The following is a 14715-nucleotide window of genomic DNA, read 5'->3' on the forward strand; positions in this document are numbered from 1 at the left end:
CTTTCCTTCTGTGCACTCGGCTCTTTGCCTCTCTCTGCACCTGCCCCCGACCAGTCTCCACTTGCTCCACAGCAGGGCGGCTTTTCCTTAATGCAGATGTGATTTTGCCACTTGATTCCGTCTGTGGGATAACTTACACTGGCTTTCAGATAAACTTTATCCTTTCAAACATAACTTACCAGGCCCTTTGTGATGTGACCCGGCCACCCTGACTATGGTTACCTCGCCTAAACCCTGCCTGTACTGTGTGGTCAAAGCTTCCTGGCTTGTACCTGCATCCCCATGTCACAGCCTCTTATGGGCAGGTCTTTATCTGGGGGGGGGGGCTTCCCTGACTCCCCAGTTCTGGGCAATTACGCTAATGGGCTGCAGACCTCATTATCCTTGTTCAGTTCTCGTTTTTCTGTTTCCCTGGAAGCTGTGTTAGAGCTTGAGTGCCGTTGAATCTCTGGTCCTTGGCGCTGAGTCATTGTGCAGTGAGTGGTGGTAGAAGAAACAAAGGCCATAATTTACCAGATTGTGGCCTGAAAGAAAGCACTAGCATACTCACCTTTAGAATCTGGGTCATAGCTTTTTGGGAAGCTTTCAACATAATGATTAGATTTGGTACAATCACTAAACAGCCATTGGTGTAGTTCTTGATTCTTATAAGGCTCTCCATAAGCCACACTTTAGTGATTACAAATTATACACAAATCATTTTGACTTAGCTTTCTTTCATTTTCATTCTTACTAAAATAAATGGAGATAGGTAGATAGATAGATTAAACAGAAAGAAAGAGAGATTGGTGTATGAATCTTAAATGTTTGATTGAGAAAGTTCTCGAGTCTCAGATTTTCCTAACAACATTTTAGCTAAGGAAGGAAGACAGCCTTAATTTACTGATGACAAGGCTCAGAGGGAATGTGACACATCATCCCTTTTTAACACTGTACATAATTCTTATACCTAAAGCTTCTGAGATTTCTTACATCCAGAGATGGCTCCAGTGGGGAAGAAATGTCAGCATTATCTTAGATCAAAACTTTATGACAGTGCTTTCTCAAAAATTGTTGAAAATAAATTCCCTTCATTCAATATTGCCTGGAAGAAAATGTCAAGTGAAAACGTTTTTCCGGAAACAAACGTCTCTAGGTATAAACTGTGGTTTACTTGGCTTGACTTGGTTCTGCTGATGTGGACATGCTCACTGAAGGCGAATGGGCATTTTCTCTGGCGCTGCTGTCACTGGGTTATCTCCTGCTGCCTGGACCATCATCCACGTGGTGATCCGTGTGGCAGCCAACTGGTCCTTGGCATGTGTGCTTCTAAGAAAGCTCTGCATTCATTGTTCAGTAGCATGTATTGCCTGGTGTGCATGTGCCATGTGCACTCTGTGCCGTGAGCAGCTCAGACGTGATTTCAGCCCCCGTGGGAACACGCCCTGCACACCCCCCATCTCGGGGATGGTGGTGTGTCTCTCGGGGGTGCAGAGATATCCAGGAATCTTCAAAGTGAGGAATCTATTGTTCACATTTTTGGATCAACTCAAAAGAGCTGACCTTTTAGCAGCTTGTTTTTGAAGCTATACCAACATAACTCTATGTTGGGTCGGCTGTGCCAGTGCTGCCCTGGACAAGCCTGACAGATCCAACTCAGGAGACTGTTTTGCGTGGTTTTTGTCCCAAGTAGAACTTCCAGTGGAGAAGCATACCACAGCTGTCTGGGGAACAGATGCCTGGCGAGGGGCTTGTTAACTTCCTTGGAAGGCTTGTGTTCCTCCTCCCAGCATCCCTCCTCTGCCCGAGGCATTCCTGTTTCTTGGGCTCCAGATTCTTAGTGTTTGGAGGACATGGTTAAAAGAGGATGCTGGAGAAAGCAGCTGTGTTTTTTGAGGAACTAGTAGTTTAGCTTGAAGTGGAGATTTGTTCAGCACTAGTCCATTTTACCTTTAGGGAAATACCAAGGATCCCCCCTCTCCGGGTGGGTTCAAACTTAGCATCAGTTGGTTCCAGGGACGATTCTTTACCAATGTGCCTCTCTCGTGGGAGGGAAGTGTTGGAGCAACTTTTATGCTGCTTTTCTTTGCGGATGTTCATGGAAGGCATTTTCAGCTCTGAGTAACTGAACAGTAGGTGGCTTTCCAGATATTTGTTAAATCATCACTGGTACCATGTACCACTACTAAGGCATTGTAGAAAGTGAAAATTGATATAAGACAGTTAATTTTTTGGGTAAATACGTATTGAGCACTCTACGTGCCAGGCATAGGGATATGTGCTAGAGTTTGAAGTCTTGATGTGTTCAAGAACCTCAGTTCTCTCTTGAAGTCTTGACCCGTCATTAAAGCCAAACAGAATTGTCATTCAACTACAGAGCTGCTAAAAGACATTTAATAAACTTTAAGAAGCAACATCGACAGGGGAAGTGATTGAGTAACTATGTGGGATGGAAGAAAAAGCCAGAGATTAACCACAGGTTCTGGGTTGGCCCACTGGATGAATTGTGGTAGTATCATGTTTGCAACCACTCGGGTCTATAAACAGATTATAATCTCATTTCAGAGGCATTGGCAAAGCATTGTGGAATACAGAAGACAGAAGAGGTAGAGTAACATAGACTTAAACCATAGGTTTAGGAGTCCCTTTGACCTGGGTCCTAGTCTTGGCTCGGCTACTAGTTATGTGTAATTTGAGGGGAAGTTACTTAACCACACCAAGGTGAATTTCCTTATTAGTGAAAAGGAAGACAAAAATAGTGCCTACCATGAAGATCTTGGGAAATAATGTAAGTCCATTATTGCAGTGATTGCAAATAAATAACACTAAACGAGTGTGGGATTAGTAATGAGAGCTAACTGCCTTCTAAAGTCAGAGAGGGCTTCACGGTGGAGGTGGCATTTGACCCGGTCTGAAAGGATGAGTAAGCGTTAAGCAGATGAAAACGGGGGGAAGGGAATAGAGCATTCAAAGGTACAGACGGAGTGGTTCAAGTGCCTGATATTTCTGCAGAATAGAAAAAATTTAAGGTCCCAGGAGAGGAATGGACAGATGTCTTGGTGGTGTATTGAGGATCCTGTGGGAAAGGACTCACTTGCCAGTTAAATCGTGTTTCGAGATGGACTCTCGTACCTGAAATGAGTGGTTTCCATCCAGTCATGGCCCTGCAGGTTCCCACGCAGTCACCCCACTCTGCTGCGCATAGAGAGTCATGAGAGACAAAGAGAAACATAGGAGCCCAGAAAAGCACATTTAGGCTGGAAAACACTGTACGCATGTCTAGGGATCAGAAGGGCAAAGCAGCAGCATGACGGAAGCTGTGGGCCTGATGGGCACCCACCCTCCTGGGGAGCAGGAAGTGGTTTGCCCCCTGGCCCAGGTTAAGGCGCCATGAAATGCCCCACTGGATGTGAGAGGGCTACGCTCTCTTCCTGAGGACAACGGTCCGTGGGGCTCCCCCACTTGTGAAAGGGGCTACCGATGAAACGATAATGGTTGTCAAACCACTGTCTAGGGTTATACAATTACACAAGCTCCCTGAGGGCCCAGGGAAGGAGGAATAGGGCCATGGTAACAAAACCCAGTCACCAGCCAGGTCAGCAACTGGATTAGCAAGATTTTCCATGACTGCCTGAGGACGTGATTGTGGGACTGATTCCACACCAAGTGGAGGCAGCTTCCAAAGTGATAAAGATGGAGCCGTGGGCATAATAGGGGAAAGGGAAGGAGAGAGGGAGAGAGGGAGAGGCAGAGAGAGAGGGGAGAGGGCAGGAGAGCACACGTGAAATCCTTCCACTGACAACTCTGCAAACCTAAACTCCAAAGCAGATTTAAAATATGCTAAGAAAGGTAGAATATAAAGTAAAAAATTGGGGGAGTTCCTGCGGTGGCACAGCGGAAACGAATCCCACTAGGAACCATGAGGTTGAGGGTTCAATCCCTGGCCTCGCTCAGTGGGTTAAGAATCTGGCGTTGCCGTGAGCTGTGGTGTAGATAGCAGACGTGGCTCGGATCCTGCATCGCTGTGGCTGTGGTGTAGGCCGGAGCAACAGCTCTGATTAGACCCCTACCCTGGGAACCACCATATGACGAGGGTGCCGCCCTAGAAAATGCAAAAAGACAAAACAAACAAAGAAACAAATACAAAGGGGAAAGGGTGGGGGGATGGACAAATTAAAAGGTTGGGATTAACATATATTCACTGATATATAGAAGTAGATAATCAGCAAGAACCTGTATAGCACAGGGAACTATACTCCATATTTTGTAATAAGCTATAAAGGAAATGAATCTGAAGAGTACACCCCCCCTGCACACAGACACAGACACACAAACACACACACACACACACACGTATATAACTGAATTGATGTGCTGTACCCCTGAAATGAATATATTATCGATCAACTATGCTTCAATAAAAACCTCACAATACTAACATTAAATATTCCCGTTAATGCCTTTGTTTATAGTATCGTTAAATATTGCTTAGAAATACTAAAATTGTATGGAATGGCAAATGTCACATTTAGCTTCGTGTAACCTGGGGTGAATGAGAGGGAAATGGGAAAGGGAAGTTGTAGGTAGGAAAACAAGTGTGTATGTGTGTTTCATTCCCTTAAAAATAAAATCAAAAAAGTAAGAGATGAAAGGAATGTGAATTCAGTGAGTTAGAATATGAATATAGTTGAGATGTTTTGATACTTTTGATGTTATTAAATTGCTTTTCAATTTCAACATCCCCCATCAGTCAATAGATGTGTATCTGTCACTTACTGCAGGAGAAATTGTAAGCAGAGGAGCAGTGGTTCTGACGAGAGCATGTGACAATCTGTCTTTGGCCCCATGCCCTCTTCTTACTACCACGTCTCTTCTTTGCCGTCAAGATTCTAGAAAGACGTGTCTTCAATCCTGTGTTGACTTTTTTTTTTTTTTTCCCCAAAATTTTAAAATTTAATGTGTTTGGGGTATAGTTAATTTTATTTTATTTTATTTTTTAAATTTTATTTTATTTATTTTTTCCACTGTACAGTATGGGGACCAAGTTACACTTACATGTATACATTTTTTTCCCTCCCTTTGTTCTGTTGCGATATAAGTATCTAGACATAGTTCTCAATGCTGCTCAGCAGGATCTTATTGTAAATCCATTCCAAGAGCAATAGTTTGCATCCGATAACCCCACGCTCCCAATCCCTCCCACACCCTCCCTCTCCTCCCAGGCAGCCACAAGTCTATTCCCCAAGTCCATGATTTTCTTTTCTGTGGAAATGTTCATTTGTGCTGTATATTAGATTCCAGTTATAAGTGATATCATATGGTATTTGTCTTTGTCTTTCTGACTTACTTCACTCAGTATGAGAGTCTCTAGTTCCATCCATGTTGTTGCAAATGGCATTATTTTGTTCTTTTTTATGGCTGAGTAGTATTCCATTGTGTATATATACCACATCTTCCTAATCCAATCATCTGTTGATGGACATTTGGGTTGTTTCCATGTCTTGGCTATTGTAAATAGTGCTGCAATGAACATGCGGGTGCATGTGTCTTTTTTAAGGAAACTTTTGTTGACTTCTTCAATTCCTCTCCTTCTCCAACCCCCGACTTGCCAACTTGACACTGAAACTGCTTTGCCAAGGTCTCTAGTAACGTTTTCTTTCTCTTTTATCCTGGAAGTATGGGATGGTTTGGGCTCGCCTTTCCCCTCAGCTCTCCCTCACCCCCAGGACAACCTCTCTCCTGATATTCTTATTTTCCTTTGCTGTTCTGCTTAGCCTCCTTGAGTGTCCTTTCCTGATGCTTCTGTGTAAACACATTGGTCTTTCTTCCGATTCTTACTTCGACCTTTTGACACTCTACACATCTGGGAGATCTTACCCAAACTCAAGACTTCCACCCTCTGTGCACTGATGATTCCTAATTTTATCCCTTTATTCCAGATTTCCTCCAAGTCCCTAGACCCTTAAATACTATGTACCCTATTTCCTCTCGGATGCCTCCTATGCACATCACACTCAATAGGTTTGCTTCTGAGTTAAACCGTGTTCTCTATACTGTTGTCATTTATTCTGTGGTTTGAGCTAGAAACCTTCCCTGGGACGTTGTTCTCCCCCACTTTTACATTCTCCCTTCCTCCTCCCTCTCCCCCTCTTCTCTTTAGAAAGTTGAATTCAATTTTCCAGGAAAGAAGGATATTTGTGGGGAAAAGGTATTTGTGCAGAAATAGGCTGAACAGCTCTGTGAGCTGGGGCTGGCTTGGCTCTAAAACATGTAGGCGTTTTTGTTGCTTGGTTAAAGTACTGGTAGCTTAAAATCGATAATGACTGAGGTTTTATACCGTGGAACTCAGATAAATGCCACAAATCAGGACCCATTTTCTAGCATAGCACTGAATATTTTTGCCTAAGACCAGGATCCTTGTCAAGTTTCATGTACTGATGGACCACTTTAGGTGAATTTTAATATACTATGGTGGTAAATTGCAAGAGTTAACAATTAGTGTGTAAATTAGAAGTCAATATAGGAATTACTCTGTACTTGGTGTTAGTGCCAGTATTCTACATGAAAGTAGGTCCCTTTGTGTATTTTAAACCAGTTCCTTTGTGTGTTTTTGAGTGATTAGTGACCAAGTGAATTTTTTTAAAAAATCATCTTAAAAAGTAAAAGAAGGGAGTTCCCGTTGTGGCTCAGTGGTAAGGAACCTGACTAGTATCCATGAGGATGGAGGTTTGATCCCTGGCCTCACTCAGCGGGTTGAAGATCTGGCGTTGCCGTGAGCTGTGGTGTAGACCAGCAGCTGCAGCTCCGATTCTACCCCTCGCCTGGAAACTTCCACATGCCAAGAATGCGGCCCTAAAAAAAAAGGTAAAAAAAAGTACAAGAAAAATACTTTTTAAATAAAAAATATATTTAAAAAATATATAAATATATAAATATATATTTAAAAGAAAAAAACTCACATGTTGGGGCAAATTCAGAATTTAGAGTAACTTTTCAGTTTTACCCACAACATCTCAAGGGGAAGAAAATTGTGTGAGAAAAGTATCTTAGGCTTCAGCTATTTGTTATGATAACGAGTTATAATTCCCTATCAAAAAATTGTCTCATAAAATGCTTACTGCTTGCTGGCTTGGCTTTTTCTCGCTCACCTAGTGAAAAAAAAAAAAAAAAACCACATGTGAGATCTTTTTGAAACTGACTAGTTCGCTGGTTCCACTTCCTGTTGTCAGGAGTTAGATGTATCTCCAGCTCACTAAAGTTCTCAAGATTGTTTTCATTCTCTCATGCAAACCAATTTAGGTTTCAAATTCTTTATATATATGTATATAGTGAAACTGAAATTCCCCATAATTTATTGTTTCCATAATATGCAGTTCTGCTTCTGGTGCGGGGGGGATGGGGGGAGTTTGAGCACTGATACAGATTTTATAATAATTTGCTTTGGGAGAGGTACTGCCAGTCAGAGGGGGGTTGACTCAATGACGAAACTCCTTGCTCCCCTTTAGAAAGAGTCTGAGTCCTCTGCTGGTGTGGGTGCTCACCCTGCTTGAGACAGGATAATGTCTACAGCCCCCCTTCTGGCCCAAGCCAGGTGCAAGGATCTAGCGCAGGTGCAGCCTGATTTGGGGCAAAGCTGTGCCAGAGCCTGCAGTTTGATGGGGGATTTCTCTAGCCCTAAGGTTGGGTGGTGGGAGCCCCCAGTCATACTGGGAGCCCTAAGGGATGGTTGGAGCAGTGGCACTGGCTCCTTGTCAGGAGGGATGGAGCCTTTGCTCTCTATAGCTGTCCACGCTTCTTCCTCTCTCATCTTTGCTTTTGGATTTGTTAATAATTCAGTGCATTTTGGGAGTTCCCATTGTGGCTTGGTGGGTTACTAACCTGACCAGTATCTATGAGGATGCAGGTTTGATCCCTGGCCTCGCTTAGCAGGTTGGGGATCTTGTGTTGTCTTGAGCTGTGGTGTAGGCCGGCAGCTGCAGCTCGGATTCAACCCCCCTAGCCTGGGAACTTCCATATACTGTGGGAATGGCTGTAAAAAGTAGAAAAAAAATCAATTAACTTTATCGTATTTATAGTTGTACAACCATCATCACAACATAATTTTGAACATTTCCATCCCAAACCCTCGGTCCACCTTTCCCTCGCCCCACTTGTCCCCTTTGGTTACCGTAAGTTTTTCTCTTGCCTTTTCAAAGATGCTTTTTTTGTATGAGCTGAAGTGATTTACCTTGTTTGAATGGGGCCAGAACCCTCTAGCAGTGCCTCTGTTTGTAGCTCCCTTTTCTTGCTATTCCTTTGTCTCTTAGTTTGTCTTGCGTTCTCCCTGAGGTCTCCTGGACGCAGATTTTCTCAAATTGTTCCCACTGTTGAAATTTGCTTACTCTCAGAGTTCCCGTCATGGCTCAGCAAAAACAAATCTGACTAGCATCCGTGAGAATGCTGGTGTGATCCCTGGCCTCGCTCAGTGGGTTAAGGATCTGGCATTGCTGTGGCTGTGGCAAAGGCTGGTGGCTACAGCTCTGATTTGACCCCTAGCCTGGGAACTTCCATATGCCCCAAGTGCAGTCCTCAAAAAAAAAAAAAAAAAAAAAAAAAGAAAAAAAAAGAAAAAAGAAAAAAGAAAAAAAGAAAAATTTGCTTAATCTCTTCCTTGCCTTTAATCCTGGCTCTCAGCTAAAATTTAGCTTTCCGAATACTATGCATTGTCCAAATAATATAGTCGAGCTAAAATATTTTGTTAATAGGTTTTTACTGATCTTAGATAATTACATACAGAAAAGACCCCAGGAGACCATTTGAGGGAATGGTAGGAATTTCAGGCCAAAATTCAGGGCTGTGTAGCAGATATTTTGTGAAGTGAAGCTGAGTCTGGGACTCTGTCGTGGTAACATGTCTAAATTTTAGTCATGTGTTGTGACTGTAACATATCCACTCTTGCTAAAAATTTAGGGCAGTTATTCCTTTTGTCTTGTCTTTTTTTTTTTTTTTTTTTTTTCCCCATAAGGATGATTCATTTCTTCAGGGGTAAAATTTTATTCCAACATTTATAAAATGAAAAGTCAGTATGGCATTTCCCAGGAAATATAATTTGAGCACTTTAACTTCATCGTGGCTGCTGAAAGAAATACAAATCCTGCTTTATCCTAAAAGCTGATCATGAAATTTTTGTTGATGAGATATGGAGTGTTTATATCTATAATCATATAATATTACATATAATCATTTCAAGTATTTTTAGTTTTCAACGCATTTTCATGTATTTTAATAAATATTTATGAGAGCTACAGGATTGCAATTATTATAAACATATTGGCTTTACAAATGAGGAAGTTGGTTTGGAGAGGTAAACTGACTTTTCCTTGGGTAACACAGCTATAATTATGACGACCATGAGTCAGGCCTCTGATTTATTTATTTATTTATTTATTGTCTGTCTTTTTAGGGCTGCACCCGTGGCATACGGAGGTCCCCAGGCTCAGGGTCTAATTGGAGCTGTAGCCAACGGGCCTACGCCACAGCCACAGCCACGAAGGATCAAGCCGCATCTGCGACCTATACCACAGCTCATGGCAACTTTGGATCCCTAACCCACTGAGCGAGGCCAGGGATCGAACCTGCAACCTCATGGTTCCTAGTTGGGTTCATTAACCACTGAGCCATGACAGGAACTCTCAGACCTCTGATTTAAAAATCCCGTTTCTACTACATCATATTTCCTCTTCAAACATATAGTAGAACCATTGTAGTTATTAGATCAATAGTTAGCTATGGATAATACTAGCCAGGTGCATCTAGAATAACATTAAGAAATGTTGTAATAAGGTTGTATACTAATTTTTAGAACTGCTTTTCAATAATGTATATTTTTTCAAAGTCTCCACTTGTTGCCATAACAGATTGGGTCATTTAAACCTGGATAAATTCAGCTTAGATATTGTGACCAGAAAATTAAAGTTTTTAAATCTAAAATGTCTCTCTGAGCGCGCACAGACACATACAGACACACACACAATAACTTGAAAGGATTTTTTTTGTTTTTGATTTTTGCTGTTGGTCTGATGATTTTACCTGAATTCTTCAAAATGTATTGTGAAAATGTATATTTCAGAGATATTGTCTTTTGTCTGATTTGAATATTTAAAGAGCTAGTATCAAATAGAGATTGGTAATTAATGTCTTCCATGAAACCTGTGATAAATATTTAGAGATACGTATAGACAATAAGTAATTTAAATCTGGTTGTAAGTAAAAATTCCCTGGTAGGGAGGGTTGATAAATACTTAGATCTCACCAAAAGAGGTTGTGGAATTTCTTTTTCTGGAATGTTTAATTCATGTGATTTAGATGTAACCCTATGGGGTAGCAGGTTCAGGAATTTAATAGCCTGATGTGAACCTGTAGTATTGTGAGATCTCAGTGATCAACTTCCAGGTTTATTTAAACAATTGCTATTATTTAGAAATTGCACAAAAAGAAGCACGGCATAAATTTTTTTTTCTTCACACACACACCAAATAAATAAAAGCGGAAACATTTTATTATTTTTAAGAACTCGAGTGAACCCTGTCTTGTCCTAACTGCAGTGGTATGAGAAAGCTGCCTGTGGGTGGAAACAGGAAACATTAGTGATAAATGCCGTGTTACGTAGTTTTTTTCAGGTGCAGCTGGATGTATGTTGATTCTCATTAGCACATTTTGTGCCTCAGCTAGGAGCTCCCCTTTAGCTCTGCTTGGAGAGTTTTTTTTAGCTTCCATCCTGCTCATAAACACTGCCACCTCCTCCCTCCTTCTCTTTTTACAAATGTTACAACACAATCAGAAATTTCCTCTTTTCTTTCCTTCCTGCATTTCCAGCAGGTTCCCTTGCGTCGGAAGCAGAGAAAGAAAACTCAAGGTAATTAGATCTTTTGTTTCTTTGTCCCCTGTTTGTGTGCGCTGAGTGTCGTTTTCTCTCCGATGCCTTCTTTAGGATCAGGTTTTGGTCTGTCTGAATGCTAATATCTGGGGGTGGATGGCAGATTAATTGGGGGGTTATTTTGGATCGATTTTACGAAATGATGGCATGCTGTTCATTTGGATTAATCCCCCGCGGTATGCAATAGGGCTTAGCAAGACTGGCACAGAGTGGGGAAGTGGCTGTGTTTCTAGGTGGGCATTAACCCTTTCCCATCTGTTGCATAAGTACAGCTCTTATTGTTGAAACAAGCTGTCTCCGTGCAGTGATGTGCCTGCCAGACTCACGGTTTTCATTTTTTCTGCTACTGTTGAAGAATATTCTTAGACTAACACTTGCACGTGAGTCTCCTTGCTTCTTTGATCCCATCTTGTCCCTTACAAGCACTAAATCAATGTTTAAAAATAAAATGGATAGATGCTTTTTTTTTCCCGGCATGGACTTTGCATAAACCTTGGAAAAATCCAACTTCCCGGAGGTAAACAATGAACCGTTACCTTTCACTCTGTCTCATCCATCGGGGTACAATGGTCCTTACCTTTCATGTAACTGTTGCAGGTCTTTTCAGCATGAGTCGGAGGAGGATATCATGTAAAGACCTCGGGCATGCCGACTGCCAAGGGTGGCTGTATAAGAAAAAGGAAAAGGGAACTTTCCTGGGCAACAAATGGAAAAAGTTCTGGGTGGTGCTGAAGGGATCGTCACTGTACTGGTACAGCAATCAGTTGGTGAGTCCTTGCCCCCCCGGCCGCCCCCCGCCCCCTGCCCCTTCCCAGCCTAACAAAGGGTAGGTGAGAGATCGTTGTGGAGCAGGTGATGCCTATGGCAGAGATCATTTGAATTTCTGGGACTGTGAACAGAGCAAATAAGTTCCAGAAACTGTTTCTGGGCTAACAGATACGTAGGTGATTCGATTGGACTCTACAACGGAGAAAACCATCCTGCTTGACTAATCTTTGTGTGGAGAGGGGGCCCACATGTCTACCCTGATTGAAGGAGGATTTCTGGACCTATTCATGTGACTCTTCCATGAGAGCTGCTAATCATTTCAGGATTTCCATGGACAGTACTTGACATGGGAACTTGACATTGCTCAGATCGCTCCCCAAACAGAGAGGGACTCAACTTTGAAGACCTGCTCAGGGTGTAAACTGATTCAGTCCACAGAAGCTGTTCCATTTCTCCTTCTTCATTACCGTCTTTGCCTCTGACCTTCTTTATTAGGTGGGTTGATTCTGGAATTGCTCATCTGAGTGTGGTGGTGTGTGGGTGACAGCTGTCTCTTGGGTCTTTGGCACGTGCAGGGATGGCATTAAACCTCTGATGCTTGGTCAATCCTTGATAAGAAAGTTGCCTCATTTATCCTGTAAGAGGCAGTACCCTTTTGTGGCCTGCTTCCCAGGCTAGTTTTCTGTTGAAAGGGCTAGAAATAAAGTTATTGTTAAAAGGCGTGCGGATCTTTCCTGGCTTGAAACATTCTGAAAACGACAGTATTGTTGACTCTTAAGCAGAGACTTTTGATGAAGGAACTCTCGTCCCTAACCTAGAGTAGCAACTGCTGATCTCAGGAGAGCTTGAGTTTCTCTTTGTGGTAGAATGAAGGTCAGCAGCGGATGTCCTTCAACCTATTAAGGGGAAGTTACTTAAATATGCCATAAGCCAGAAAACTTCTCTTTACGTGACACCATTCTTTTAAAATGACTTGTGTATGCCTGACTCTCAAGCAGCAGAGCTTTAGGGCATATAACTGTACAAGGATGAAATAAGTGCCCTGTGTAGTTTGTGGGAGAAATGTTTAGTAGATGCACTTATATTCACTGGCCACTAATCAAAGGCTGTGTACCCATATGTCCCAAGGCACCTGTTCTGTAAAAATTTGGTTAAACTGGCCCCAATTCCAACTCCAGCCGCTGGAATAAACATTCTCCCTTTTGCTTCTCTCTCTATTCCCCCCTTCTCTGTGCCAAGATTATTGCTTTGGTTTCACCTGCCACATGGTACCACATTCTTCACTGAGTCTTATAAAAATATGGTTTTTTTTTTTGAGCTTTTGGTGAGTTTTAACAACTTTATCAAATATTTTTGGAGGGCCACAAGAAAATACCACCTTGCGGAGTCTTCCACCATCTCCTTTTTTCTCTCTTTTCTTCTTCCCTGCTGGATACATTCATCATCTTGTCTCGCATGGAATAGTTTTATGCAAATGAAGGCAACCTGGGGGTGAGGTCTCACCTTCTAGCCTGAGGGATCTTTCTTAAGCAAGTACAACTTCCTTCCATAAAAAGATTAATTAATTGAGGCGAATATAAATTTCTTTCATTTATAATACTTTAGGCTCTTGCTTTTGGTTACTTGTGGCAAGTGATAGCCTGCATCTTTCGTGAAATGAGAGGGCTTGCTGATTTATCTTTTAATAGCTCTCTAGGAACTTTCCCAAGCTGTTGGAAGGATTGAGTGCTGATGGAGCGTGGCACATCTGTGGGAAGTGACAAAGCTCAGATTATAAGCATGCCCTTGATTTCCTCATCCCATCACATTAGTCCCCAAATGTGTCTGGGTGCCATCTGTGTCTTCATCGAATTGAGAGTCCTCTCTGAACCGCAGAGAGCTACAGACTTGGCTTATGTGGCTTCATCAGTTCATTTGGTTGAAGCTTCTCTTAGAGGAACAATGATTTACCTCTTTCAGGCGTTAGGGATCTCAGGCTTCCACAGGGAGCAACGCTGTTGACTGAGACTAGATTCAAAAGAGGACAAGGAGGAAGCTTGAGACCCCTCGGGCGCCCCTGTCCTGGCTTGCTTTCATGCAGACACATCAAAGCAACAGTCAGGTGGCAAGTCATGGACTCGAATGGGATTAGATTAGCAACAGTGAATGGAAAATAAGTTTACTGTTACCTGGCCCCAGTATTATCCTATTAAACCAGTGGTATGTAACAGAGGGACACTTTCAACTCTCTAATTCTATGACTCTGAGCTGCAGAGCAATACTCTCGCTCCCAAAACACACCCTGACATCTTAATTATGTGTGTGTTGTGGAGAAAAAAAAGGCTACTCAGTGAATACTTAATTAACAGTCATATCCTTGCTATCTGTGAGAATGTCAACTGTGAAATAAGAGCCAAACACATACCTTCAAGCTGAGACCATTTATTTACTTCCTGCCGCTCAAGGAATTCAGATTCAGCGAAGAAGCTCCCAAGGCACTTTTGCCTAAGGAGCAAACTTCCTTCTCCTCTCCCTTCCCGGTTTCCAGTTCTGTCTTATATGTAGTGATGGAGCTGTCAGCATCATAGCTGGAGCCCCCTCTCACTCAACACCTTGGTAGGCCAAAGGAGAATCTGGGTGCCTTTCACACATGCTCTTTTTAACTCCTCGAAAAGACCCCCCAAGGTGTTAATTGTCACCAAGTGCTGAAAGTTGGGAAGGCTGAGACTCAGAGAGCTGGTGTACTTTGTCCCATGTGAGCCAAGTCCTACGTGGGGGGAATCAGACCCCCTTCAGCCTTTTTGACTCCTCCCCGGGGGTAGTTGCCAACCTGACCCCATAGCTGGGACCAGAATAAACGACGTGGTTCAATGGCCCTGTCATCTGTCTTCAGGGGAGTTCAGAGAGAACAACCCTAGAAATGAAATGTGGGGCAGTCCTTATGTGAAAGTACAAAGATCCCTTTGCTTGTCTCTCTTGGTCCCTGATACAACCTCTGGAACCCCTCACCTCTCCCAGTGTTTTATTATTGTTGTTACCTAGTAACTGATGCAGGGTGTATCCCCCTCTTCCAC

The 14715-nt window shown here is 42.6% G+C and overlaps 1 protein-coding gene across 1 annotated transcript in view; it reads left to right on the forward strand.

The window, feature by feature from the left end:
* Nucleotides 1-14715, forward strand: part of IPCEF1 (interaction protein for cytohesin exchange factors 1) — a 162160-nt gene that overhangs the window by 76940 nt on the left and 70505 nt on the right. The window contains 2 exon segments of the mRNA NM_001445178.1: nt 10834-10873; nt 11492-11661. Of these exon segments, the coding sequence (NP_001432107.1) occupies nt 10834-10873; nt 11492-11661 (210 nt within the window).

This window comes from Sus scrofa, chromosome 1 (assembly GCF_054392235.1).
Source record: "Sus scrofa isolate SSC_HxYL_T2T_F1_AM1 chromosome 1, Sscrofa_HxYL_maternal_Yorkshire_Landrace_v2.0, whole genome shotgun sequence".
NCBI classification, from domain to species: domain Eukaryota; kingdom Metazoa; phylum Chordata; class Mammalia; order Artiodactyla; family Suidae; genus Sus; species Sus scrofa.